We start from the raw sequence: 27,590 nt of genomic DNA, 5'->3' as shown, positions 1-27,590 counted from the left end.
GGAATGTGCTGGAACCTTCTAGAAGAAGGGTGGGGTTTTACTTTTGCCGCCTTAGGAGGTGGTCACCTGACCTAGGGCTACTTAACAGAGGGAGGGAACTTTTTCTAGTTAGTTGGGGTAAAGCAGACCTGGGGAACCCACGCAGGAGTTTTAGGCGGTAGGGCCTAGACAGGGACTTATGCCTCTGAAGGTGACAGGGTTTAGGCACTGCCCTTTAAGTGAGTGAGGGATCCTGTACTACCCACTGATCTGGCCCAGCGATAGGGAGACCCCGGAATGGCCTGCCAAGCCTGACTAGAAGGGAACTAGTCACCAACTCACCCCCCCCCCAAGGAACAGAACTTTTAAGGGCGCGAGAACCAACTGCGCCACCAAGACTGCAAAAACCTACTTCTGAAACTCTGCTGAAGCTGACCGCCGGAATTTAAGGCTGAAGCTGAGGGCGGAAACTAACTACTGAAACTTATTACTAAAGACTCCCTGCTGGCCTGCTGGGGGATCAACCAGGTAAAAGCGCTGTGACCCCTGCGCTCCCCGACCTTGCCTGGGATCCCCCTAGTCAGTCCTGTGCCAGGCGCTGGTCGCCGAAGTCGCCGCTTAATTTCAACCCCCCCCTGCCTGGGGAATTCAAGGCGCACTCACCGCTACGGCCCAGGGCCGGGAAACTGCCCCCCTGTCACCACCGGGGCCCGCGGAGAAGCCCGGGGCCCCGCTGCTGCCATCGCCGAGGTATCGGGGACATATTGCGGGGAAGTCCGCTGGGAAGAAGCGAAGGCCGCGTAGGCCTGAAGCCAGGCACTCAGGTCACCTGACGGGGGCGGACTGCCAAACGCCGCCCCCGCCGTAGCGCCATTGGACGATCAGGCCGCGCCCCCCGCAGACCGCACTACCATTGGCGGCTGCGGGCGCGGGCCTCTACCGCCGTGAGAAGAGATCCCGGGAGGCATCAGCGAACACTGCGGAGCTCCCCGGCCACGTCTGGCCCGTCCGGGAGCCCCGCGCTTGGTTCCCCACTCCCCGCGCCAATCAGTTCAGCGGGGGAAGCCCGCAGGAGAAAGGCCCTCGACCCGGATATCGCCGGGAGGCCAGAGAGCACCGCGAACTCCCCCGCTGGTGAGGCAGAAGGCATCCGACGCAGGTAATCTCTGGGGAGGCGGGCGGGAGGCCCCACGAGGCCCGGAGCACGCCCCTCCCCCGGGGAGATCCCCAGTGAAGTCACCACTGCCCCCTAACCTTGCCCGAGACTGTTAGACCCGGGACTGCCTTCCAGGGACTGCGCTGAGGAAGACTGCCCCCGGCAAAGCGCCAAAAAGTTACCGAGCCACACGAACTGCCTGATTCCAAGCACCAGTCCATAGTGAGGTGCAGCGCTACGTTCTGGGAGCCTGGGCCCTGGCGCTATCCCCCTGCTAAGTGCAGTGCATGTGCAGACCGCCTGATTCCTAGCGCTATTCACGGGATCTGTGCAGGGCTGGGCCAAATGACATGCTGGGAGCGCTGGTGAATTGCTAGTTGCGGCGCTTTACTCTTAGAGCCTGGTTCACTGTGCTAGTGAATTTCCATGTGTAGCGCTATGTGCAATGTTTATGCAACCTGATTTTTAAGCGCTATTAATTGTTGTGCGCAGCCCTATATCCCTAGAACCTGATGCTTTATGGTAGCCAGGTGTGGCCAAGTTAAAGTTTAATGAGTTGCCTTTGAATTGAAATGCCTCTGCATGTATAGTGATACTGCCAGTGAGAATCTAATGAATTGCATTTGAACTAGATAAACTTGATTGATTTTTAAGTGAACCTCCTGTGTGGTGTCAATTATTGTGAGCGCTTTCTGCTTCAGGGGACGTGTGTGCTGTATGGTTGCTTCACACGTAAGCCTTCGGGTGCCCAACCGCTCGAGTCACGCTACGCCTTTAGGGCCCGGTGACCCCAGGTCTTACAGTCAAGATAGCAGTATCCTATGTAAAGCTGCTGCTGAGACCGTCAAAAACAGATCAGGCGGGCATAAGGGTGCTGGTACGGCTGGATTGCATCAGCGACTCCAGGTACCGTGCAGTATGCTGCCTCTTGGCCTACATGGTGGAACACCCCCTATTCAGGCATAGGGATGGGAACCTCCTAAGTAAATTTCACTTCACAGCAGTCATGCACTAGGCTCTGGGCAGGGCTCCCAACAGCCGCCTTCGGATCACATTCCTTTAGGATTGCGGCAGCAACATCTGCTGCTCAACTGGGGATGTCAGAGGCAGGGATCAAGGCCGTGGACAGGTTGCGGTCTAACGCCTACAGGACATACGTGAGGCCCCAGTTATTATAAAATAAAAAAATTAAAGAAGTGTATGTGATCAATGTGACACCTGACAATGTGATTGTTGCCTCAGCAGGGAGGCGTCCTCGGCTGGTATGGGTCGTAGGACACTCATATGTCTCCTGAATGCACACCTGTTGGCTACGAGAAGGCCACAAGCAGAGAGGCAGACCAGTCAACATGTGCGTCTGGTGGTCGGGCCACCCAGGAATGAAATTGAACCAGCTTTCAGCAACAGTAGGGGGATTGCAGGAGGCGGCCGCATGGCATCCCGACATCTTGATAATCCAGCGGCGGGAACGGTCTCGCACAGTTAGGGAGGAAAGATCTCCTCTGCATCATCCAGGCTTACCTGACTGAGAGGGTAACATCACCATCATATGGTCCTAATTGATAACCAGGTTGTTTTGGCAAGGAGCACAGTCACATAAGGCTGTCGAAAACTTGAGGAGGAACCAAAAGATCACGGTGAGCAGATTTTCCCAGATCAATGCCCTGGAAAGCATCAGGCACGGCCTCATCAACCCTGGGCGTCCAGGGCTATATGAACAAGACAGGGCCCACCTGTCAGAAGAAGAGATGCAAGTGTTTTGGGCCAACCTATGGGGAGCAATGGCGTTGGCCGGCTACACAAACAATAATAAGAAACAGGGAGAGCCGCCGGGAGAAGTAAGCCACCCTTGCGACGTGGCAGATAAGGGGTACAGTTGTTGGTTATGGAGCACACCAACAAGGCAGTGTGTAGGAGGAGGGCCACTCACTTGGGGATGCCTTACAGCAGGGTCAGTAGGCTGGAAAAAGGGGTAGCAAACGAAGACGGCACTCGCAGCCCAGACATGCCAGTTGGCACGGCACAAAAAGGACACACAAGGTAGCGCGTTGGGGCCTAACTCCGGGGAGAGGCTACCCCCCACATGCAATCAGCGCGAAAAAGAATGGAACACTTTATGAGCCCCAAAACTGGCAGGAAGGATTTATGACCCCAGTAATGGGGCGGGATAACGAATTGTCACAGGATGATTTATGACCTGTAAGATGAGAAAATTATTTATGATACTAATGTATGACAGTCCATGACGATGATTTATGGCCAGGGTCATAAAGTTATGACCAGGGCTTTGTAATACGAGAGCTAAAGTTATGTCAGATGCAAATAAAAAGGTGGCCAACATCGATCACAACATAACAACATGTGTTGGCTCATTCATTGCAGGAGCAAATGTAAGGGTTGCATGTAATTTGTAGTGCGCACAGTGCAGGGGTTATTGAAGAGGCTGCCACCCGAGGGGGCCTCACAGGCCGCGCCATAACAGCATCTGGGGACCCGGAAAATCCTGTTTGGGCATGTCAGTGCGCCCGGAGACAAAGGGGCTGAGGGGGGCTGCCCCCACCGGCTCAAGAGCTAGCACGCCAAGAAAAGGGTGACAAAACATCTGGCCAATGGGGGACCAGGTATTGGTTTGAAGGTCCCAATGGGGGTAGCCGCCTATAAGGCACCACTCCACCAGCACAATTCATGTCTTTTACCTCAGGGTTGAATGACATTTCTAGTGAGCACAGTGCAGGGGTTATTGGGGACACAATAAAGCTCCCATTTGGAGTTACTTGCCTTAATGAGTGCCTAATAAATTGTAATACACATATAATTTAAAGCTTCAATTATATTCCAGTCTGAACATTTATTATGAATAACCTCTGGTAAAGAAAAAACACATGGCTGTGAACAGAGTGTAAGAGTTAGCTCCTCACCTGCACTTTATTATCCTGACCGACAACTATCGATATCAGCTCGCTATAGACTCTGATTTCCACAGATCGTGTCCAGGCCACACTGGTGGATGTCCGGTGTTCGTTAACAACTTTGATACTAAAGTCTAATAGATTTCCAGCAGCTCCACAATACCTGCTGAGCGTGGTCTTACAGGTTCCTTGGTAGTCGAATAGGCGTCCATCAAATGAGCTGTAGTGGGGATCCCCTGATGCAGTGCAGATCCCATAGGGTATTGGGTAGCAGCCTCTTACACCATCCACAACTTTGCATTCATCCATAGAACTGCAGCCGTAATCTTCGCACACCATGTCCTGGGCTGCATGTCTGCAGGTGCATTTCTGGCTGCAGGTGTCCGTCACAATGACGACATCCCCCAGGTTGTAGTACTGACCATTCATTCTGCAGCCACACATGTTGATAGGAACACAGACACCACCGCTAAAGATGTAGCCGCTATTGCAGAAGCATCCTTCTCGGCATGGCAGGGTGCAGTACAGATTGGCAGTGGAATCAGAGCAGGTGGATGGGCAAGCCGTGCCACAGGTCTGGTACATACTGTTGGCAGGACAGGAGACACCTGTAAGATAAAAACAGATGCAGTATGGCACAGATGTTTTCCTCCAAGCCAACAAAAGCAAGTCCCATCCCATGTAGTTGAACTGTAATAATGAACTTGACAACTGATTTCATTGCCACGTAGTGGCTGACAATATGGCCATTAACTAAACCGATCAGTTGCCCATATATACACACATGCATCACACTCTGTAGAAACTGTGATAGTAGATTCTCCTTCCATGGGTTGTGCCACATTTTCAACACAAAATGTTTCGTTTTGCTTAGAAAAGTTAAAAGAAAAACTAACAACTATCCCATAAACTTCTCGGCTTATATACAACATGGCACAAATAGCCAATTTTTACTGATAAATTTTTTAAATGTGGGCATTTCTGCAATTAAGAACCTCTTTCTCACCCATCTGGTTATCACTTACCACAAAATCCAGAGCTTCGCCACTGCCCAACTGCGATGTTTAATGCCTGGCATCGCTCGGTGTACGCCTGCAAAGCATTGCACAGCGTGGACTGATTGCCTCCAGAGGCGCAGAGATCATAAATGCAGCTAGACACAAAGTTCTCTGGAGACAGAACTGGAATACAAGATGCAAAGGCACCTGTGGTGAGCCTCATCAAGCCGCAGGAGGCGCTGCCACTGTACAGAGTCTGGGTTTGGCTGGTGCATGTGGGCTCCGTATAGTCCTCACTACAAAGAGCATCGTTATCTGGCACCTTCCAGCTGTTGCCAAAGAGCACCTCAGTGGACGCCTGAGTACCGCTCGGAGTCATGAAGTCATCCGAAGGATTGCCGTTCAAATTCCCACAAAGACCACACGTGGAGTTCGCGTAGTTGGGCAGAAGGGTGACTGTTGTGAGGGATAAGCCATCGTAGGTCACAACCAGGCCAAAGTCTGTGCTGACGGCCACCGAGAAGCCGGACTGATAAGCCTTTAGGTTTCCACCAAGAAGGGTCACTGGAAGACGAACCTTAATGCCATTTACCTAAATGTTAACAGAAACAATTTTTTAGAAGCTTGAGGAAACAAGGCAGGGTGAGATAGTTTAGTAACTCTTCTTCGGATTATTAAACATGGGCAGAATAGATCATTGTTCAATTAATTTCCAAACACATAAGAGAAAAACTGTCAATTTCATATAAAAATAATCTCAATTTACACAATATTCCCCTTGCACGATCGGGTTGTCGATGGAAAAGCCACATAGTAATATTAACCTTTCAGATATAAGCCACATGACTGTGGTTCGGGTGTGTGCTGCTAGAAGAATAGAAAGCCTAGGTGGTAGTCCGTGTTCTGCTGCAACCCCTGGTGTGACTATGGCAGTGGGAAGATGTCCGTCTGTCTGCAAGTGAAAGAGAGCTGAGGAGGCACCAATTCAACCAGGTGGGCTATATTGACACTTTCTTCCTAAAAGTAGGAAACAAGTCGGGGGTACACACTGGTAGACGGCATCCACCCACTATTTCCACAACTCTGTCCACCCGGCAAACAGTAGGCCACACTGAAATATGCTGAACTCGTTGCGGTGCAATTTTAAGACACCAGGGTGATGAGGTGGCTTTGTTGATTTAAATTTCAGTGGGCACAAAACAAAGGTAAACCTTTAAGGGCCAAAAGAACAATTGATGGATAGAATGAAGAACAATGTCATACATTCACCCCAGTACAGAGATCTGGGCCTAAATCCATCGATTGTTTTGCTCACCATGCCATTCCAGTTTGGACCCAGCCATATGCAAATCAGTCTTGACCCTGCACCCAATGGCAACAGTCCAGCCTGAACTGCCAGGCCAGGTCCTCCCTGGACTGGAAACAAGCATCCTAGGACTTGTTTCGGGCTTTCAGCCCTCATCAGCCAGGATAGCTTGACTCCAGTGGCATGGAGAGCACGGGACCAATGTCTGGGCATACCCGTCCCACTCGGGGTGACAAATGCAAAAAGAACAATTGATGGACAGAATGCAGAACAATGTCATACATTCACCCCAGTACAGAGGGTATGCCCAGACGTGGGTCCCTCGCTCACTGTGCCACTGGATTCAAGCTAGCCTGGCTGAAGAAGGGTGACATACTCTGAAACTGGTCCCAGGATGCTTGTTTCCGGTCCAGGGAGGACCTGGCCTGGCAGTTCGGTCTGGACTGTTACCATGGGGCACGGGGTCAAGACTGATTTGCATATGGCTGGCTCCAAACTGGGGTGGTGTAGTGAGCAAAAGAACAATGGATTTAACCCAGATCTTTTGACTGGGGGAGAATGTTTGCATTGTCAGCATTCTGTCCATCATTTGTTTGCTGTAACACTTTTCGCCCTAAGTGGGATGGGTATGCCCAGACGTGGGTCCCTTGCTCACTGTGCCACTGGATTCAAGCTAGCCTGGCTGAAGAAGGGTGACATACCCTGAAACCAGTCCCAGGATGCTTGTTTCCGGTCCAGGGAGGACCTGGCCTGGCAGTTCGGTCTGGACTGTTCCCATGGGGCACGGGGTCAAGACTGAATTGCATATGGCTGGGTCCAAACTGGGGTGGTGTAGTGAGCAAAAAAACAATGGATTTTACCCAGAACTTTTGACTGGGGGAGAATGTTTGCATTGTCAGCATTCCGTCCATCATTTGTTTGCTGTAACACTTTTCGCATTAAGTGGGATGGGTATGCCCATACGGGGGTCCCTTGCTCACTGTGTCACTGGATTCAAGCTAGCCTGGCTGAAGAAGGGGGACATACCCTGAAACTGGTCCCAGGATGCTTGTTTCCGGGTCAGGGAGGACCTGGCCTGGCAGTTCGGTCTGGACTGTTCTCATGGGCCACGGGGTCAGGACTGATTTGCATATGGCTGGGTCCAAACTGGGGAGGTGTAGTGAGCAAAAGAACAATGGATTTAACCCAGATCTTTTGACTGGGGGAGAATGTTTGCATTGTCAGCATTCCGTCCATCATTTGTTTGCTGTAAAACTTTAGGGCCGTCGGGCCTTTATTTGTTCCACTATGCTGGCTGTGAGCTAGCTGAGCCTCACACTTAGGTGCAAATGCAATGGAGAGAAACAAAGGCTCATAGCTTGGTATTACTTCACAGGTATTAAAAAGAGGCATAAGAGATATTCATGACCTGTAAGTATGTCAGATGTGTTGATCTGTCCCAGTATTTTCACAAATAACAATTTAAATACCACTATTTTGTTTTATTTCTTTTATAGCACAATTCATTCAATTCCACAGTCTCAGAACGCTTACCATCATACACTAACATGTTATACATTGTCAATGAATCATGGAGTTGTTGCCACATGTCCTTAATAGTTCACTAGGCTATATTAGAAGCATTACATCTTAGGAACTGCAAATAACAAAACAATCTTTGTGTTGAAAGCAGTAACCCACTTACCTAGCTGCATAAAATACAAATCTGTTGTCTACATGTTACATGATGTGCTTTGCGGGATACATATTAACCCTCTATGCTACTTTGATTCAAAACTAGGACTACAGAAAACAGATTTCTCCAGCAAATGTATTACCCTCCAAAGATAGATTACCATTATTATTGTTCATTGAGATTTTCTGGGCACACAAACATCACTGCAGAAGGTGCCTTAAACCCATAAGATATTTTAAAATACAGATTTTGCAACCGATTAGGCAGAATACATTTACTCCCACCTTTCTCCTTGTTGCCAATTTCTTTGTGGCTGAGTCTTAAAAAATAAATGCATAAGTTGAGGCTCACACTTTGCGTCAGGGTTGCATCACTTTTTTGGCACAACCCCAATACAAAATCTAATATGTTAAATTTTGTAATGTGCTCAAATGTACACATGATAGACCTATGAAACACATGTGAGGTGTTAAGATCTTATGCCACTTCTTGTGATGTCACTTCCTGTGACTTCATAGGTTGTGATGCCACTTACTGTATTGTCCCTTCCTGTGATGCCACGCAGTGATGTTGCGCTACAATGTCACTTGCATACTGCATAACTTGGTTAGTCCCCCCACTTCTTTTTTTAGGACTTGTGCCCTGCCTAAAAGGATACATTGTTGTATTTGGAGAAGTAAGTATGTGGTGTTAGGTGGTGATTGAGGTGCAGAATGAACCAGACAGCATCATGGGAAGGTACAAAACTGTAAACTTTTCAGATAAACGTTTAGTTGGAAAGTGGTGCAAAGGTTCAGAGGGTTATGTTACACGTTTAAGTAGCTCCTATGGTGACTACGGGTTACTTACATAGACTTCCCCACTCAGGCCTTTGCTCATGACGATTTCATTGCTGTATGTCACTACGCGCACAAGCTTGACCCACGCCACTTCTGCATTTCCACGGTTCTCGTTCTTGGCCTCGACGCGGAAGTAGGTGAGGTTGGAGTTGCTACGGCACAAGTGGGAGAGAAGGTAGGTGCATGTGCCCTGGAAATCAAAGTAGCGTCCATCAAATGAGGTGAAGTGTGGATCCCCGGAGGCCAGGCAGGTCTTCTTGCCCGTGGCCTGGCAGCTGTAGTAATTTGCTTCGGACCTGCAGATTTCATAGGAAACGCAGGGTTGTGTCTCACAAGTGATTATGCCCATGTCTAGACACTTGCATTTGAATTGGCACAAGGTGGTGTTCCAAAAGGTTGTGCCTGCTCTGAGAAAAGCCCCTGGAATAGAATGAGACATATTAGCATTAAATAAAGTCTCTGTGTCCTGTGTGATATTTCATTAGAATTGACCTCATGTTGCTGTCCTGCAAACTTGGCCTTTGTATTACCTTTTCACTTATACAAGTCACAGATTCACCAGCAGACTGTGGGGATTATTTACAAGCCCCTTACTCCACTGGTACGTCACTTTATCCATATTAAATGTGACACACCGACGGCGCAAGGGGCTTGTAAATAAGCCCTTGTGTTTGCACCAAGCCTTTTCCAGATATACAACTGATTAAGGTACACTGTGCATACTGCAAAGTATCCTCTATGTAACCTTATATCTGTATTAACTCTATATGCATACAATAAGGACAGCACCAGATTCACAAAAGAACGTTTGATCATTAATGTGGTTTTGCAATCAAAAATAACTGGAATTACCATCATTGATATCCATTGACAAAAGGTTGTCTGAGTGTTGACCATTCATGTACTCTTGTGTATTTGCTACCTTACATTGGCATGGTATCATACACAAACAAATCGCACACCGTAGATGGTGAGTGGGTTGTGCAAGGAGTTCTTTGCCGTGAAAACCCTGAAACTCAAGGGAGGCAGTAAAACTTTTTCAAGAGTGATACGAGAACAGAACGTTCCAAACTTCATTGGGGGTGCACGTGGAGGTGGTTCTCCATGGAGCAAAAAGGGTTTTCCACCGAGTAGTTCGGAAAAGAAAACATGTACACTTGCATAGCAGCGCTGCCTTACTACAATGTAGAACTGTGCATACAGTTCGACACTGGGAAAATACCAGTACAGAACCGGGGAAAGGACTATACTTAGAAAACAAATAGAAGTCAAGTGACTTTTTCTGGGGTGCGACTGGAAAGATGAAAGTGGCGTATCTCTCCAGGCGTACTCCTAGAACATTTGGAGAATAGGCCAAAGTAGGAAATTTGTGCCCATGCACAGCAATAAATGTATGGATGAAAATGTGTGCATGAGGCATGGCCAACTGCGCCAATGCATGCTAAGTTTTCCATTAGGTAATAAGTGGAAATTAGAAGACCTAAAAGAACAGGATTTAGAGGAGTTTCATCACGTCATATTATTTATTTCTCCTGTTGTTTACCCTGCTGTCATACACCCCCTCCATGTAAATGCCATCTTCATGCACTACACAGGACATCCACAGATATCAAACACCAATGAAGAAGCCTGCCTCCACCACCTAAACTTCCTTGTTCCTCCATGTGCCACACAAACTCCTTCCATTCCTGGTATATGCACCTTACAAGCGCTTCTTTTTACAAGCATCTTGAATATGATCTGTTTCAGCCATTGTTACTGTCACCATGCAATGTACAGCACTTCACGGCTTTAGGGCTACAATCTGGATTGATATTAACCCTGGGTGTAGTGGGGTAGGCGGAGGGCCACAGAGGTACGAACAAACACTGTGGCCCTGGTGGCCCTCCGCGTGGCCCCGCTACACCACCCGCCTTCACCCCCTACATTATTAACAATAAATTACACAACTAATAAGTAAATTTAAACCACTTACCTGAACTGCGGCGTCCCCTGGCTGCCCTCCTCTTCATCGCCGTTTCTGCTAATTCTTGCAAAAACTGCACATGCACGCGCCCACGCATGTGCATTTCTCACAGTTTTCACAAGAATTAGCAGAAATGTTGATGAAGAGGAGGAGGGCAGCCCGGGAACACCGCAGTTCAGGTAAGTGGTTTAAATTTACTTATTAGTTGTGTAATTTATTGTTAATAATATAGGGGGGTGGAGGCTGGGGCTGGCCAACTCCGCTACGCTGCGGAGTGTGCAGAGATTTGCCTTCTCCACATTCTCCACGGAACGCTGTAGAGGCAAATATCGCCACATTCCGTGGGCGGAGCGGAGGTCTACGCCCGGGGCTAGTTGATATACAGCTTGTATCTACATTCATACAGTGGAACTAATCTTGCAAAATCTAAGACCACCCTTTTACTGTCACTACCTGGGTCTGCCATCGTGAGAGGAATGAACTGAGGCTAACCTACTTAGGTAAAATAGAAATGTGCCATTTACTCCACATTTACTTAAAAGAGCAGTTTTTCAAGTGATTTGCAATGATTTGGTGCTGCCAGTGGGTGGCATACTAACACCGCTGCCATCCCTCATCTTTATAAAGTTTCAAGTCTGCAACCCATTGCCATCTGCTATGTGATATGTAAGATAAGAACACTTAAACCAGCTGATAGAAGCTGTCTCACCATTATACACGCAGCCGCCCGCACTTTGAAAGGTGTCCACTTGGAACGCCCACACTCCTGGGGTGTTGACATTACTTGTAGATGCAACATTTAAGATGTCTGCTGTCCTTGATCCTGGGATACTGAAGTAGTGGGAGGAGCCTCCACTGTTAAAGCCAGCCTGTGGGGGGAGGGGGCAGAAAAGCAATAAGTCACCACAAGCATATTGGATTCACGCAATGGCCGAATATTGCTTTGCTGGTAGTTGAGGTTTTGCCAAAACATTGACAAGATTTTTATGAATAAGGCAGACAGGGATAAAAAATATTAGAGCCATTTAATAAGGTTACCAACATTAAAAGAAAAAACAAAGTTAATCTATTAGTGGTGAACTAAGATGCAAAGGACAATGAAATTCGTTTTTTCTAAAACTTTGCAAAGGTACAGGGATGTGAAAAGCGTCTTGTACATAACACAGTGACAGTTGTAGTATATTGAATTCTATGTGCTCGCACAGTCGTGATCAATGGACTCTCCCACCGGCATACGGATAATGGTCCAGGCGCGCTCCTTATGTGCGGACATTATTAACAAGCATTTGCAATGCAATCGAACTCGCCTTTGGGACCCTATAAGTATTTAGCTATGAAGCACATATTGTGGGTAGAACAACATTTGCTGATGTACTGTGAACGAAGCAGAGAAAAGGGTGCAGTACCAGTGGCGGCTGAAACAGGCAAGAGAGGTGGGGTGGTGGGGGGGCAAGTCGACAGACAACAGGTTAGTTAAAATGAAATAAAAAATAAAGAAAACCACTTACCTTGCGCTCGCAGCATCGCTGACTCGGCGATGCAGCGAACGCAAGGTAAGTGGTTTTATTTATTGATTTTTTAACTTTAACTAACCAATCGTCTGTACACGTCCCCCCACCCTACCACTCTTACCTGTGCTGGCTGCCACTGTGCGGTACACCGGGAAGCATCTATTTCTTCCTCGGATGACCAGCGCTTAAAGGTTACTTGTTTCAGACATGTGCTAAAGGAATGTACTCATAATCTTCCTCAATAAAAATGAATACAAGCATTTAGAAACATTCAGTCAGTTACAGAGCATAAAGTAATGAACAAGTGGGCATACATGCCGGGGTAGAACTCTATTTAGTGCATTAGGTGCAGTGGCACGAGGTACCAGGAGTCTTAGGCGGCATCTGAATTATGGTTATGGCTTTATTTTTATTTCCCACCAGCTGAGCAGGCGCGGGTGACTCGGTGACACCAGCAGCCCCAACAGCAGCGAGCAACCACTTCAAGTTGCACAACATCGAGCATCCATTATAGAAACAGAAGAAAGACTGCCACTTACCGGCAAACAAAAGTGAGGGAAGGGAACACGGCATGCACCATTTTAGACTTCAGTAACAGTGTACTCAATGTGGAGAACCACAAGACACTGTAATGTTTACTCTTTCTATCAAATATATATTAAATTCACGTTTTTTAACAGAAATAGGTCAAATGCTTAAATATTAAGCATTACTCTCATCAGTGAAAAAGCCTGTTGTATGGCATTTCGGTTCCATACTGGTGTATTATAAATCCTGCAGAGTGTATAATGCCATGATGTACCACAGCAATGAGCGCAACATCAAATCACCCTAAGACTACACCACAACATGTTAAAGCATGAATCAGAACATAATCTTATAACAAAACATTGTAACACCATAACAAGAAAACATAGCATTGCATTAAAACAACATACTGCCATAGCAGCACAACACTGCAACCCACCATCACGGCATGAATTTATTTATCTTGTATTTAATTAGGTGTTTTGAATAGTGTCAGACACTGGTAACTTCAGACCACTGGATATGCAGAGTATGACTCAGAAGAGAGTAGATATTTTGGTTTAAGATGGGATGGCCATGGATGAGGGCTGAGGAAGTTAATAGGCATAGATAACAGACTATTTCAAACATAAGTAACTTATACGAAAGAGCCAATAACCGTTAAGATTAAAAGTTATATGATAACATAACACACTGTGATATACCACATCAAAACCCATCAAAACCCAGTCTCACCGTACCACAACACATCATATCGCAACATTGTAACAAACATCAGCTCACATCATCACATTAAAACAACATACCATCACAGCACAGCACAGTAACATATTAATGTCATTACATACGATATCATGATATAAATTACAGTATTGCGATAATATACCTTTACAAAATATACTGTAGCATAATACACAAGAACTCTATGTCTGCATCCCACCACAACAAATCTTAACTTCACAATAGAATCTCATAATACGAAATACCATAACAACATAACACATCCTAACATGCATCCATAACGGCTATCTCTATAATGTGAACCTAGCTGAGAAGCTACTAGGCGCTGTGCAAGAGAGTATAGAAGAGACACACAAGAGCGAGACATGATTATTGGGCAGGGTGGCCCTTCCAGTGAGGCTATGTGGGAGGTGGAGGGAGGGGCGAAGCGCTTCTTGAAGGCATGAATTTATCTTATTAAGAGGCAGAGCAAGCTTTAATGGTATAGGTGTGATACCAGCGCTTACTACCCCTAACATGGCTTGCGTAGTACAGCTGTAAGTGCTTGTCTAGTTGCTATTTTCTTGTATGCAATGCTAGGACTCCTAACAATATGACATTACAGTATAATGGCAGGACAGAACACGCGGTTACAAATACTATACAACAGCACGTCATGTCATTACTGCTGCACCACCAGAAGCCATTACAGATTATTACAGCATTTCATGATGTCATTGCAAAGAAACAGAAGATCACCTCCTCGTTAGTCTTCCTCGCCACATGATTAACAAAGTGAGCTTCAGCTCCACACCAGAACAATCCAAAGCAAAAAAAGTCTGCCTCCCATGCCTCCCATCCCTTCCCAATATGGCAGACCCATTACACCCATGACCTCTATAAGAGGCGGGCCGGCCCAACCCATCAGCCTGTTTATTTAGTTCTGCGCACGTCTCTCCAGATGCGTCAGGCAAGTGGTGCCTGCGGTAGCAGGTACATGGGTCTCAGGTTGGAGATCCTGCTCTAGCGGACCCTAGGATCTGGGGCTCTATTCCCCCCTTTCCCCCGGTGTTCTGGCCGGTTGGGCCCTGCTCCAGCAGGCCATGGGTTTACAGTGGGGGTGGCCAGGGTACGGATTATGATGGGAGCTGGCGCTCTGCCCTGCCTCTGCTCGTTGGAGCTCTCTGTACGGCCTGTCCTTTGGTGGTACTCCCTCTGCCCTGTGCCCGGTTTATTGCTGCTCGCGTGCCTTCGGTGGCGCTGCAGTACAAACAACAATGGTCCTCAAATAGTTGGGGTAATGATTAGATAAATATAGTTCAGAATCGATGCTATATTCTGGAAGTCCAGCCGGACAACCGATTTAATTATTCAAATAAAAATTGCATAAATATAGGAACAAAATACTTGTGGGACACAGTCCTGTGTCCAATTTAGAACAATAACATTAACAAAACAAACAAGGCATTTCAGGCAAGACAGAAAAGGAGCTTTTTAGATTATCCAATGTTGTAAACTTTTTCAAAACAGCTAGTGCACTTTTTCAACACAATGGATTAACGTGCATGCTATTTTAGAGGGGGTCGACGACGTTTCAATCCTTTCAGAGGAGTACCAGGATCATCATCAGGACATTAATGTGTACATGCCTGATTGTGAACGAAATTGCCTGTATTCGTGAGAGAACACGAGCCGTTCAGTGACAGGGGCAACTGTGGTGATCAAGTACAGTGAAGGTTCACTAGTATGAGCTGGAAGGCGAATGCACGATCCGGCCGGAGCCACGGGCACCAATGTTAGCCAATTGGAGACAGGGTACGCTAGATGAGAGGATGGTTATTCCAAAGTTTAAAGGTCCAAGCGATGCTGCAAATAGTAGAGGCGGCGTGACAATGCACGGGATCCAGCCAGGTCCTGGGGTTACAGTGAACCGAGTGAACTTTCTTTTTTTTTATTTCGTGGCACTGCGGCGGCTGTACTTGTTTGTTTTGTGCCTGCTCTTTGATCGCGCCGCCCGCCTGCCCCTCGAGGCGTTGCGGCTGGCGAGGGCGGTGCTCACGCCGGAGGTTGGCTTACTTCCATCTCTCGGCTTTCATATGCCTTGCGACTCCTTGGGGTTGGTTGCTCGCCCAACCCATCGTACCGGGGCAGTGACAGTGCATATTGCCAACACGAAGCGCGGTCTCTGTAGTGTCTCTGGGAGATACATTCCCGCCCAGCCTAGGAATTGGTTGGTCGCTTGCGGGCCTCAATGTGATTGGGGAGTTTGTAATTACTGCGGCCTGGCCCTTGCCTTTCGCCTCTATTGAAGTCCTGGCGGGCCTCAGTGGGTCGCCTGCATCTGCGTGGTCCCGGCCCCTGGGGCCGGGTGCGAGAGGGCTTCGCGTTGGTTTGATGTGATGTTTAATCAGCGCGCCCTGCCCTGATCGTTCACTTCTGTTCCCGGGGTGGGCGCGCTTCCTCCCAGGTTCCGCGGTAATTCCGGTCCCGTGGTCACTCACCCGTTCCTCGGTCCGGGGTCGTGCAGGTTGCTGGTGTCCCTGGAGTGGCGCCGGTCCTCTCACTTTCCTGCGCGTAGCTTTTTGGGTTGTTGGTGGTTTGCGGTGTCTGGCACACACGCATGCGCGGTAGGTCCTTATCGCGCTACGGCTCTGTCGACATGATCTACGGCAGTGTGGGGGTAATGGTTGGGTTAGACGCCTGCCTGTCCTGGTTCGGCCATTGGGTACTCTGGGGAGTGTTATTTCTTGGTGTAGGCCTGGGGCCGGGGCCGGGTCTGATAGCTCGATGGTCCCATGCATCCCCTGCAGGGGCCTGCATCTGCCCTCATGGTCGCCGGTTCGGATCCCGGGGGTACGCTCAGCCCTTCGTCCTTCTGAGGTCGATGGGATGTGTGCCTTTGAGTTGGGTTACGATGGACATCTGTTGTTCTGCGCCTAGGGCCTTTCGGTTTATGTAAGCTTTGCTTTGCTTTGCTTTGCTGGTGCGCATGTTATGTTGTTGCTGGTGGTTGGGGGTGCTGGCTCTTGCTCCTCCAGTTGTGTGTTCCTCACTCTTGGCTACTGTACCATGCAAGTCATGTTGCTCCGTTGGGCTCTTCTTACTCTTTCTTTGTGCTAAGGGTGCGTTGTTGTGTTCTGTTGGGCTGGTGGCTTGCTGGTCTGTTGCGTCCACTACGGGCGCCTGTGTTTGGCCTCTTGACCAAACTGAGTCACTCTGGCCGTATGGTTAGGGTTTTAGACTCTTACTCTGTAGATTGGGGTTCAATCCCTGGCCTTTCCATGTCACTGTTTGCTCGGTCTACAGGTGTAGGCAATGGTTTTCCTTCAGTTTGGTTGGGAAATATTTTCGAAATGAGGGAAAATATTCTACTCCCAGCAGGTCCACATGTCCTTTTCGTCCTTCTGGGGTCGTGATGAGGGGTGCCATTGTGTTGGGTGTCTGTGGACATCTGATTTTCAGCGCCGAGTTGCTCATGGGTGGACTTGCTCTTTGCTGTAACTCTTTGTGGTTCTACGCGTTTTGTGGGGTTGCTTCTTTGTTTGCCTTTCATGTACGTGCTGGTGGTGGTCCATGCTTCGACTGTTTGGGTGTTGCAGGGCCACGGCTTCGTTTTTTGGTGTGTTGTCCCTGTCTCCGTCGTCCCTTCCGGGCTTCGGGCCTGCGGTCCTCGCATCTTGTGGGCTCCTGTTCCATCCTCCGTTGTGCGGGGTCTGTCCCGGTCCTTACCTTGTTGGACGTCCTCCGGGGGTTTCCGGGGGCTTTGGGCTGCGGCGTATCTGATGGGGCAGGCTGCGGTTGGCTCCTGTCCGTCCGTCTCTGGGCAGCGTCGGTGGTCGCCTGGTCCTGGTGGTCTCGCCCTGTCTTGTCCAGGGCCGCAGCTTTGCCGTTCCCTCCTCCTCCTGCTCCCTGTCTAGGCAGGCGGCTCCTGCTCCCCCTTCCTGGCGGCTTCCTGCTGTCGCCGTGCTTCTTCCCGCCTCCTGGGGTTAGGGGCTTTGTTGTGGTCCTTTCTGTTGCCTCTCCTCTCGTCCTGGATGGCACGGTTCCTTGGATCCTGCCCTCTGCCTGGCCACTCCGGTTGCCGGTTGTTGAGCTCCCCTGCTCCTGTCCATGGAGCTGTGGCTCTTCGGTTGCTCTACTGCCTTTGGGTGGTGCCTGCTTGGTCGGGCCGGGGATTCTGTGCTCTCCTCTACTTGGGAGTGCATTCTGGCCTTTGGTTGCTGGGTCGCTTTTTCTCGCTAGTCCTTCTATAGCGGGTCCTGTTCATCGGGTTTCATTTGGCCCCCCGGCTATTCCGTTTGGGGTTGTCTGCCTTGGTGGGGGCCTTCCCTGGGACGTGTTTTGGCTGCCGATGTGTCCGCTGTCTGTCCTTAGCGGATCCTCCCCTTCCTGTTGGTCTCGGTGCCTCTGGCCTTTCCTTGGTTCCTTTCTGTTGCCCCGGTGACTCCCTTCCCGCCCTGTCTCCTGGTGCGGCCGGTGGTCTTTCTGTTCTGGTGCCTCCTTCCCGAGTGTTGGTGGCGTTTGCCTTACTGGGGGGCATGCTTGGGATACTGATCTGTTCTGGGTCGGTGGGTCCCCCTGATGGCTGGTTTCCCATCTGGCTTCTGTTTGTCATTCCTTGGCTTCTCTGAGGTTTGTCCCTGCCTTGCTGGGGCTTCTTTGTTGCTTTCTGGGAGGTTTGTACCCTGCCTCGTGCTCCGGGGTGTTTGAGGGGTACGCCCCTGTTGACTTTTTGGCGCAATAGTGCTGTCCTTGCCTGGGTCGCTTTTGGCTCCGGCCATACTTTCCTGAATGCTCGTGTTCTCTTTGGCTCTCGTGCAGTGCTTCTTTTAGGTCCCCGGTGTTGACTCTTGGGCTTTCTCGTCTGGGCTCCCGGCTTCACGTTTTCCTGGGGTCCTTTTTTCCAGGGGTTCTGTGCTTGTTTGGCCTGGCCTGGGCTTTGTCCTGTTGGTGGTGCTCGCATGAGTGCTGAGTAAGCCATTCCACCCTGGCAACACCTGTCCTCATCTGTTCTCTGATGTTCGGCATGTTCGGGCCTGCTTGGTACCTGGATGGGTGACGGCCTGGGTCTGCCGGGTGCTGTAGGCTTTCTCCATTGGCGTCTCCTGCTGCGGTGGTTGTCTCGGGACCTGTTGCTGATTGGTCCGTGTTGTGCCTCTGTGGGCGTGGGTTTTGTGTCCTGCCCCTGCTTTCTGGATTTCCCTTGCTGGTTTTTGTTTCCGGCGGTGCTGTGGGGTGCTGGGTCTCCTGGTTCTCCTCTCCCTGGCGGGGCCCTGCGCCTCTGATGTGGATTTGTGTCCTCGTCTTTTGTCCCTGGTTTTGGGGTCCCGGGGCCTGTTGGCTCAGGGGGCTCCCTGGGAGTCTTGGCATTGCTCTGGCTCGTTTCGTCCTGCCCTTCTGTCCTCCTCACCTTTGGTGGGTTTCTGCCTGTGGCTTTTTCTCCCTGTGCGCTCCTGTTCCTGTCGGTCCTTCTTTGTTGGGCTGGGCAGGGCCCGGTTGTTGGCTGGCTGTATGCTCGGTTCGGGGGCTCGCTTCCTTCTTCTGCAACGTGTTGGCTGGTTGGGTTACTTGGTCCCTGTGCGGGGTGGTCTCAGGCAGCCACGCTGCATTTGCCTTCCTGCCGGACGTGGGCGACCCTTTGGGCTTTTCGCTGTTGGCTGGTTGGGTTCCCTTGGTGGCCGAGTCTCTTCGGTGTCACTTCCGGCTCCTTCCTGGGTCCATTTGGCCATGTGCCTGCCTGGGTTCTCTCCTTGGTGTCGCGATCCCTTCCGGGGGGTCCTTTGTGTGACTGGGGTCTGTGTTCCACCTGTTTCTCTTCCTGCGGGTGTGGTTGTGGTGAGCCTCCTTATTTTGGTTGTTCGGTCGGCGTGCTGGTTTCCTTTGCACCCCTTACCGTTCTTGCGGCTCTTCCCGGTCTGTTTGATTACGTCTGGTTCCGCTGCCCCGTTCCTCTGGTGGTTTCGGCTCTCTCGCGGGTGGTGCTCATCCTTGCGGTGTGGCTGTGTTTGTCGGACTGCGTCTCTCTTTCAGTTCCTCTCTCTGGGTTTTTTTGCTCCCCTCTCACTTTTGGCTGTCCATTGGGCAGTCTTGGTGTGTCTGGACCGGCTTGCTGCTTTCTGTTCTGGGCCCTGTTTGCAGTTGCCTTTGGCTCCGTGCGGTCTGGTTCCGTGCCTTCTCTGTCCTCCTTCGGCTTTGCTTGGGGCGGATTTTCTGGCGGCACTTCGTGTCTCTGGGGTCCTGGTTTTCGGCCTTCCCGGTGTCTTTCTGTCCTGGGCTGGTTCTTCCTGCTTGTGGTAGCCTCTCTTGGGTGGTCCTTCCAATCTTCGGATCTGTTGGGTTTGCCCTCTTTCGTGGGCGTCCCTTTCTGGTCTGTTGGTTTCCTGTGAGTTTCCATGAAGCCGCTTGGCTTTGGTATATGCTCACTTTGTTAATCATGTGGCGAGGAAGACTAACGGTAATCTTCATTACTTCGAGTATAGTATTCCTCGCCACATGAGTTTCCATCCCTCCCTCCCTGTCTGGCTATCGGCTTCATGTTTGTGCTTGGTAGTTTCAGGCTGATGGGTTGGGCCGACCCGCCTCTTATAGAGGTCATGGGTCTAATGGGTCGGCCATATTGGGAAGGGATGGGAGGCATGGGAGGCTGACTTTTTTTGCTTTGGAGGGTTCTGGTGTGGAGCTGAAGCTCTATTTGTTAATCATGTGGCGAGGAAGACTATACTCGGAGTAATGAAGGATACCGGTAAGTAATCGGGGCTACCACACCATATGATGACATAACACAAAATAACCACATGATTTGATTCCTAGATGTTAATTCATCTATATGACTGAGAGCAGCTCAATGACAACACTCATCACAAGGGTTGATCACTTGTCCTGCATTTAGCTCAGTGAATGACATCACATAAGGTCTCCAAACCCAAGCAGACATCATAAAACAAAGCAGCATTCTGGAATGCCTTTTTGGTGATTCTTAAAGATACAGGACTTGGCACCAGCACCAGCACTTAAACCCTCAGAATATTTCACACTTGCTGCTTCCTGCTCGGTGTGTGGCCGCCTTGGTGCGCTGGGTCATAGCAGCTATGCGTCCCTGACTAAGGACGCGTCCCCAAAGAAGGCAGCAGGCAGGTAGTGGTAGCTTTAGAAGACATGCTCAGCAGTACTGCCCCCCACCAACCTTTCAGTAATCACTGTGCGTGAGGGACCCCTTTGTTAACTCATGTGATGCTCATGTTACACGCAGCCGAACGGAAACCCAAGCAGAAAGAGAAGACGAAACAACACACTTGAAGCTGATCGCAAGGACTTATGGAGCGATAGACATCTATTACGAGCGTCCAGCATGAGTTCTGCTGGCATGAATTACTCCCATGAGCCACTCTCCTCTCGATATGCTGCTGAAAAAAATAAAATAACTAGAAGATTATTTACGCTGTGCTCGCCTCCGCTTGTAAGAAGGTAAACATGTTTAAAATTTACTTGGGGATTTTTGGCTATTTTGAAGGTTGCTGCTCCACTGTGGCCGACTGCATCGTTAACACACATGGTATGTGTTAGACCTGTCCGCCCTAGGGTGACCTTCCCTGTGTTTTTTCGCCCTTGCCTCATTTTTCCACCCTCTTTTTGGTTGGCTCTAGGTCTTCGGGCACCTTACCATTGCTGGTCAATGTTAAGGTGCAGGTGCTCTCTACCACTAAGATGGCTGCCCCAGACCCCTGCTACTGTGGAGCGGTCTTTCAAGTAGCGCCCTAGTTGCCAGGAGCTGCCTAGAACCCTTAGGTATTGTGACATCACTAGCCTGGTTCCCCTGACCATCCCTAGAATGTAGAAGGCCCTGGAACCTTCCGGAATAGAGGGAGGTCACCTGACCTGGGAGTATAAATAGAAAGGGCGGGAAACTTTCTAGTGAGTTGATGAGGTACCACTGACCTGGGGGGGACCCTGTGCTGGAGTTTAGGCGGAAGGGGGAGGGGGCACCTATACCACTAGGGGTGACTAGGTCTAGGCCTTGCCCGCTGAGCTGCGTGAGGATACCTGACCAAACCCACTGACCTGGCCCAGTGTGAGGGAATCCCCTAGGGACCATCAGGAGAGGCCTAACTGGCAGCAGCCTCCTACTCAAACCCCCATCCCCCGAACTGACTAACTAACCCCTTGTCAGGAGAAAGGGCCGTGTACCATCAGCGCCATAAGGAATCATCAGCTATGAAGAACTGCTGAAGCGCTATGTCAGAAACCTCCTGAAGCGCTATGTCAGAAACCTCCTGAAGCGCTATGCCAGAAACCTCCTGAAGCGCTATGTCAGAAACCTCCTGAAGCGCTATGTCAGAAACCTCCTGAAGCGCTATGCCAGAAACCTCCTGAAGCGCTATACCTGAAGAGCGCCGTAACCCCCCTGAGGCGCTGACACCTGAGGCGCTAACTCTGAAGAGCGCCGTAACCTTCCTGAGGCGCTGAGCCCCGTCGAACTAACTCTTTGAAGCACCTACATCCCCCTAAGGCTGGGAAGCGCTAAGTGCCCCGATACACCGCCGCTGCCCGAGTCCTGCAGCACGAGAGCCAAGACGTAATCGGGTGCCCCAGACTCACCGCTGCTGCCCTAGGTGACTGCCACTGTCAGGAGGGCCGGCCGCCCCGCTCGAGGGCCCCGCGTCCGCTGAGGAGAAATAGGCGGTGTTATCCCCTGACGATCGCAGCCGTTCCCAGGAAACCCCCCTCTATCACGTGACGAGAGCGCCGGCCGCGTCTCAGGCCTCGCCCCCGCTCCCGCCCACGTCCAGCCTCCACAGAGCGCCGTAAGCACTCCCTGCGAGCGGCACTGCAACGGCGGGGGTGAAGCGACTCCGGGACTTCCCTGACATCGTAGAGGCCTGCGCAAGGGCCCCGGAGGGCCGAAGAGAACAGGTAACATCCCCGGGGAGGGGGGCGGAGATCCCAACAGCGCGGGAGGGCTGCCGAGAAGTCTCCAGTCTCACCGGAGGCAGCCCCCGCATCCGCCCCTCCCCGGGAAAGTCTAAGACTGGGCCGAGGGTGCTGAGGACACGCCGGGAGAAGTGGGACATCCCGGGCCTTAGCACATCGAGTGTATGAGGTGGGGAAAGAGCCACTAGGACAGCGCCAATGTGCCATCTGGAACCCCCCTTTTCCACTGAGGTGACTGTAAGCCATACCAGATCGTTCCTGTTACAAGGGGATAAGAACCCCAGTTATCGTGTCACTAGAAGAGCGGGTTGAAGAGTTAGTGGATTGATGAATTAATGTTGATTTACGGCATAAGTTGTTCACAGATATTAATGATTTCATGCTGATTTCCTCTATATGATATACCTAATGGATTAATGAATTCATGTTGTTTTACTGCATAAGTTGTTCACAGACAGTAATGAATCCATGCTAATCTATTGCTTATGCTATTCGAAGATAGTAATGAGTTTATGCTAATGAATTACATATGTTATCCGCAGATAGTAATGATTCCATGCTAATTTTCTGAATAGGAGTTATTTATAGATACAAATGAATTTATGCTAAATCACTTCCTGCTACGACCTACTACATAAAAGGTTTTGTTTTTAAACCCAAGTGGTGTGGTGTGTTATCATTGCGTGCGTAACTCTGCTTGGTTGGATGTGCGTGCTGTACGACTACGTTACACCAGAGGCCTTCGGGAGCCTTCCTGCCACGAGCCAGGCTACCTTTGTGAATTGGCAACCCCAGTTCCAACATAATTTGGTGCTCAGCGGTGGGATGACAAACCTGTAGTTGTGCAGCACCCTTCAGTGAAGCAGAGTACGCCGCAATTGGACACCTATTGTTTTAGCAAGCATAGCCAGGTGGCCCCTACTGTCTAACGGTGTGCCCAGAGGATTGCCCTAGTTGTTACCTACGTCCTGATATTCACTCATATTGTCTGGGTCCCCACCTGTCAGAATGGAGTTCCAGCTAGCCAACATAGAGGAATACTCGGTGGTTCAGCTGAGGAGTTTCTGTCAGGGGATGGGGGTGGCAGTTGGGAAGAGAGCCAAAGGAGAAGAGCTCCGTAAAGCCTTACAAGCATGGGTATTAGCCCACCCAGAGAGGAAAGGGGACGAGGAGCCAGAGGAGCAAGGGGCCTTAGGGGAGGCGGGCACGTCAGGAGAACTAGACCTGCTGCATGTTGATGTCAGTGAAACCTTGTCGCCAGGGAGACGTTCTGGGGCAGGTAGTAGTGTGTCTAGAAGGAGTGCCTCGCCGGAGGAATATGAGGACAGGAGAGAGGAGAGGTTACTAAGGTGGGAGCTTGCAAAGTTGGAAAAAGAAAAGGAAGATAAGAGGCTAGCAATGGAAGAAAGGAAGCTTGCGCATGAGCTCCAACTCAAAGAACTGGAGTTGAGAGCATTACAGATCAGTGCGCAAAGGAATGTAAATGGTGGCAGCGTACCAAGCGTACCAGAGGTTCCACGGGAGCCTAAATTCTACCTCCCAAAAGATGTGATTGCTAGTTACGGGGTGGGGGATGACATCAACCGGTGGTTGGAGGCGTACGAAGTATCCCTGAAGGTCCATGGGGTGCCCACAAGCTACTGGGGGGGTGGCCTGTACAGATATATACCTCCTGTAGTGAGGGACACCCTCCTGTATTTAGAGAAGGTAGACCAAACCAACTATCCGGTGATGAAGGAGGCCCTGCTTAAAAAGTTTGGCCTCACCCCTGAGAGATACCGTCAGAGATTCCGTAGCAGTCACAAGCTAACCACGCAGAACTGGGTGGATTTCTATGATTATGCCCGGAAGGCCTTAGATGGATGGGTGCGTGGCAGCGAGGTGCAGGATTTTGAGGGTCTGTACAATTTATTTCTGAGAGAGCACCTCTTGGATAAGTGTTTTCCGGAGCTGCGCCAACACTTGGTGGACCGCAAGTTGACCGACCCCCGGACACTTGCGGAAGAGGCGGACACTTGGGTTAGTACCCGAGTGACCTTTAAGGGTTCCGGGGCAGATGGCCCGAAGGGTGGACAGAGCACCCCCCAGAGGAAAGAGGGGGGAGATAAAAAGAAGGAGCTCTCCCGAGGCCCACCAAACAGGCAGTTTGGGAAAGGTGTAGGGACCCCCTCTCAGTCCAGTTTCCCAAAGTCCACTCACCCTGACAAGGGTCAACCACCCAGAATAGTCAAGTGCTATGAATGTGGGGAGGTGGGACACTATAAGGGGGATGCCCAGTGTCGCAAAAGAACTCCCGCCCCCACAGGAGGTAAGCCCCCTGGGGTGGCTAGTATAGCGCTTGGGGTGGAGTTGCCCCTAGATAGGGAGGGGGAGTGGACAGGCCTGACCCTTGTCTCACTGGGGGATAGGGAAGAGGTTCCAGTGATTTCCTTACCATCGAATACTGCCAAATACCGGCAGAGGGTGCAGGTGAACGGACAGGAGGTGGAGGCTTTGAGGGACACAGGTGCTAGCATGACCACCGTAGTAAGGCGGCTGGTGTCCCCGGAGCAGTTGATCCCTGACATGTTCCATCCGGCCGTATTGGCCGATGGCAGCCTGAGTCATTACCCGGTGGCTCAGGTTTCCTTTGAGTGGGAAGGAGTCATAGGCCCCTTAAAAGTTGCCGTGAGCCCTGCCCTGCCGGTGGACTGTCTGCTCGGGAACGACTTGGAGACCAATATCTGGAAGGAAGTGGAGCTACGAGCCCACACAGAAATGCTGGGGTTACCAGGATGGGCCTGTGTGGTCACAAGGTCCATAGCTGCCCGGCAGAGAGCTCACACCGAGTTGGAGCCCGAAAGTACAGCCCAACCCGAAGTTGGACCAGTAGAGGAGGTGGATACCCCCCGTGGGGTGGAAGAGGAGCCGGCGGTTGTGGCTCCAGAATCCGCGGAGGTGGATGTTGTTCCTGTGGGGGACCTGCCTATCCCGGCCGGTTGGTGCGTGGAAGGAGGGCCTACCCGGGAGGAATTTCGCCGGGGCCAGAGAGAATGCCCCACGCTTGAAGGCATGCGGCGACAGGCCACAGCTCAAGCGACTAATAAGGAATCTGGTAATTACCACGTTTACTGGGAGGATGGCCTCCTGTATAGCGAGCCGAAGGTTCCGGTGCATGGATCTTCAAGGGCCTTAGTCGTGCCCCAATGCTACCGGACCTTTTTGCTGGAGTTAGCCCATGAGATACCTCTAGCTGGACACCTGGGCCAGGACAAGACTTTCGCGCGGTTAGTTCCGCATTTTTATTGGCCCAGGATGAGAGTTGCCTCTGACACCTACTGCAAGACCTGCAAGACATGCCAGGCAAGTGGCAAAACAGGAACCAAGGTGAAGGTCCCCTTGGAACCGCTTCCGGTAGTCGGGACCCCTTTTGAGCGGGTCGGGATCGACATTGTGGGACCATTGGACCCTCCGACTTCTTCGGGACACCGGTTCATCCTGGTGTTAGTGGACCACGCCACCCGGTACCCGGAGGCCATTCCTCTGAGGACCATCACTGCACCCGTGGTGGCGCGGGCCCTAATGGGGATTTTTACCCGAGTGGGATTCCCCAAGGTCGTGGTGTCGGATAGGGGCACAAATTTCATGTCAGCCTATATGAAGGCCATGTGGAAGGAGTGCGGGGTGACCTATCGGTTCTCCACTCCTTATCACCCCCAGACTAACGGACTCGTAGAGCGTTTTAACAAGACCTTAAAGGGGATGATCCGGAGCCTGCCAGAGGACTTGAGGCGGAAATGGGACATCCTCCTCCCTTGCTTGCTATTTTCGTACCGCGAGGTGCCGCAGAAGGGAGTCGGGTTCAGCCCCTTTGAGCTGCTCTACGGCCATCCCGTTAGGGGGCCCCTCAGCCTTGTCAAAGAGGGATGGGAGAAGACTTCGATGAAGCTTCCCCGGGATGTTGTCAGCTATATGCTGGCATTCCGCAGCCAGATGGCCAAGCTGTGGAAGGAGGCCTCAACCAATCTAGAGGCCAGTCAAGCCGTCATGAAGGAGTGGTATGACCGCAACGCTCGGACGGTGGAGTTGGATGCTGGACAGAAGGTGTGGGTCATGGAGCCTGGGGAGCTTAGCGCCCTCCAGGACCGATGGACTGGTCCGTTCGAGATTGTGGAGCGGCGAGGCCAGACCACCTATGTAGTAGACTTGAAGACCCCCCGGCAACCCCATCGGGTGTTCCACGCCAACCGCCTGAAGCCGCACCATGAGAGATCGGAGATGACCCTCCTCATGGTGACGGATGGAAGCGAGGAGGAAGAGAGCGAACCTCTTCCTGACCTTCTGGCGGCCCACGAAAAGGATGGCACGGTAGAGGGAGTGGTCCTCTCCCCATCCTTGACCCCGGAGCAACGGAGGGACTGCCGCCAGGTACTGGAGCAGTACGCCTCGTTGTTCTCCCTCACGCCTGGAATCACACATCTGTGTACCCATGACGTGGACACAGGGGACAGCCCACCGGTTAAAGCCAAGTCTTATCGGCTGTCCGACAAAGTGAAGAATAGTATCCAGGGGGAGGTGACCAAGATGCTGGAGCTAGGAGTTATCGAGCCCTCCAGCAGCCCTTGGGCAAGTCCGGTAGTGTTGGTGCCGAAAGCGGCCCCACCGGGCACCACACCAGAACTTCGGTTCTGTGTGGATTATCGGGGTTTGAATTCCGTCACCAAGACGGACGCTCATCCGATCCCTCGGGCGGATGAGCTGATTGACCGGCTGGGAGCAGCCCGGTACCTTAGTACCATTGACCTGACGTCAGGGTACTGGCAGATTGCCATGGCGGACGGAGCACGGGAGAAAACGGCGTTCTCCACCCCCGAGGGCCACTTTCAATTTAAAGTGATGCCCTTTGGGCTCAAGAATGCTCCGGCCACGTTCCAGCGGTTGGTGAACCAGGTGCTATCTGGCATGGAGTCCTTCTCAGCGGCCTACCTGGACGACATAGCTGTCTTCAGTAGCGGCTGGGAGGACCATCTGCAGCATCTCCAGGAGGTGCTGCGGGCTCTGCAACGAGCTGGTCTAACCATCAAGGCCAGCAAGTG

The 27,590-nt window shown here is 51.0% G+C and overlaps 1 protein-coding gene across 1 annotated transcript in view; it reads right to left on the bottom strand.

The window, feature by feature from the left end:
* The window catches only part of LOC146809271 (alpha-tectorin-like), a 324,857-nt gene that overhangs the window by 178,106 nt on the left and 119,161 nt on the right, over positions 1-27,590 (bottom strand). Inside the window, exons 7-10 of the mRNA XM_085616088.1 lie at positions 11,538-11,697; positions 8,873-9,282; positions 5,070-5,634; positions 4,054-4,652 (exon numbers count right to left, since the gene is read on the bottom strand). Coding sequence (XP_085472214.1) covers positions 4,054-4,652; positions 5,070-5,634; positions 8,873-9,282; positions 11,538-11,697 — 1,734 coding nt within the window. The remainder of the gene's footprint in view (positions 1-4,053; positions 4,653-5,069; positions 5,635-8,872; positions 9,283-11,537; positions 11,698-27,590) is intronic.

The sequence above is a fragment of the Triturus cristatus genome, chromosome 7, assembly GCF_964204655.1.
Source record: "Triturus cristatus chromosome 7, aTriCri1.1, whole genome shotgun sequence".
Taxonomy (NCBI): Eukaryota; Metazoa; Chordata; class Amphibia; order Caudata; family Salamandridae; genus Triturus; species Triturus cristatus.
Note: the sequence above shows the minus strand (reverse complement) of the source record. Positions and strands in the feature narration are given on the sequence as shown.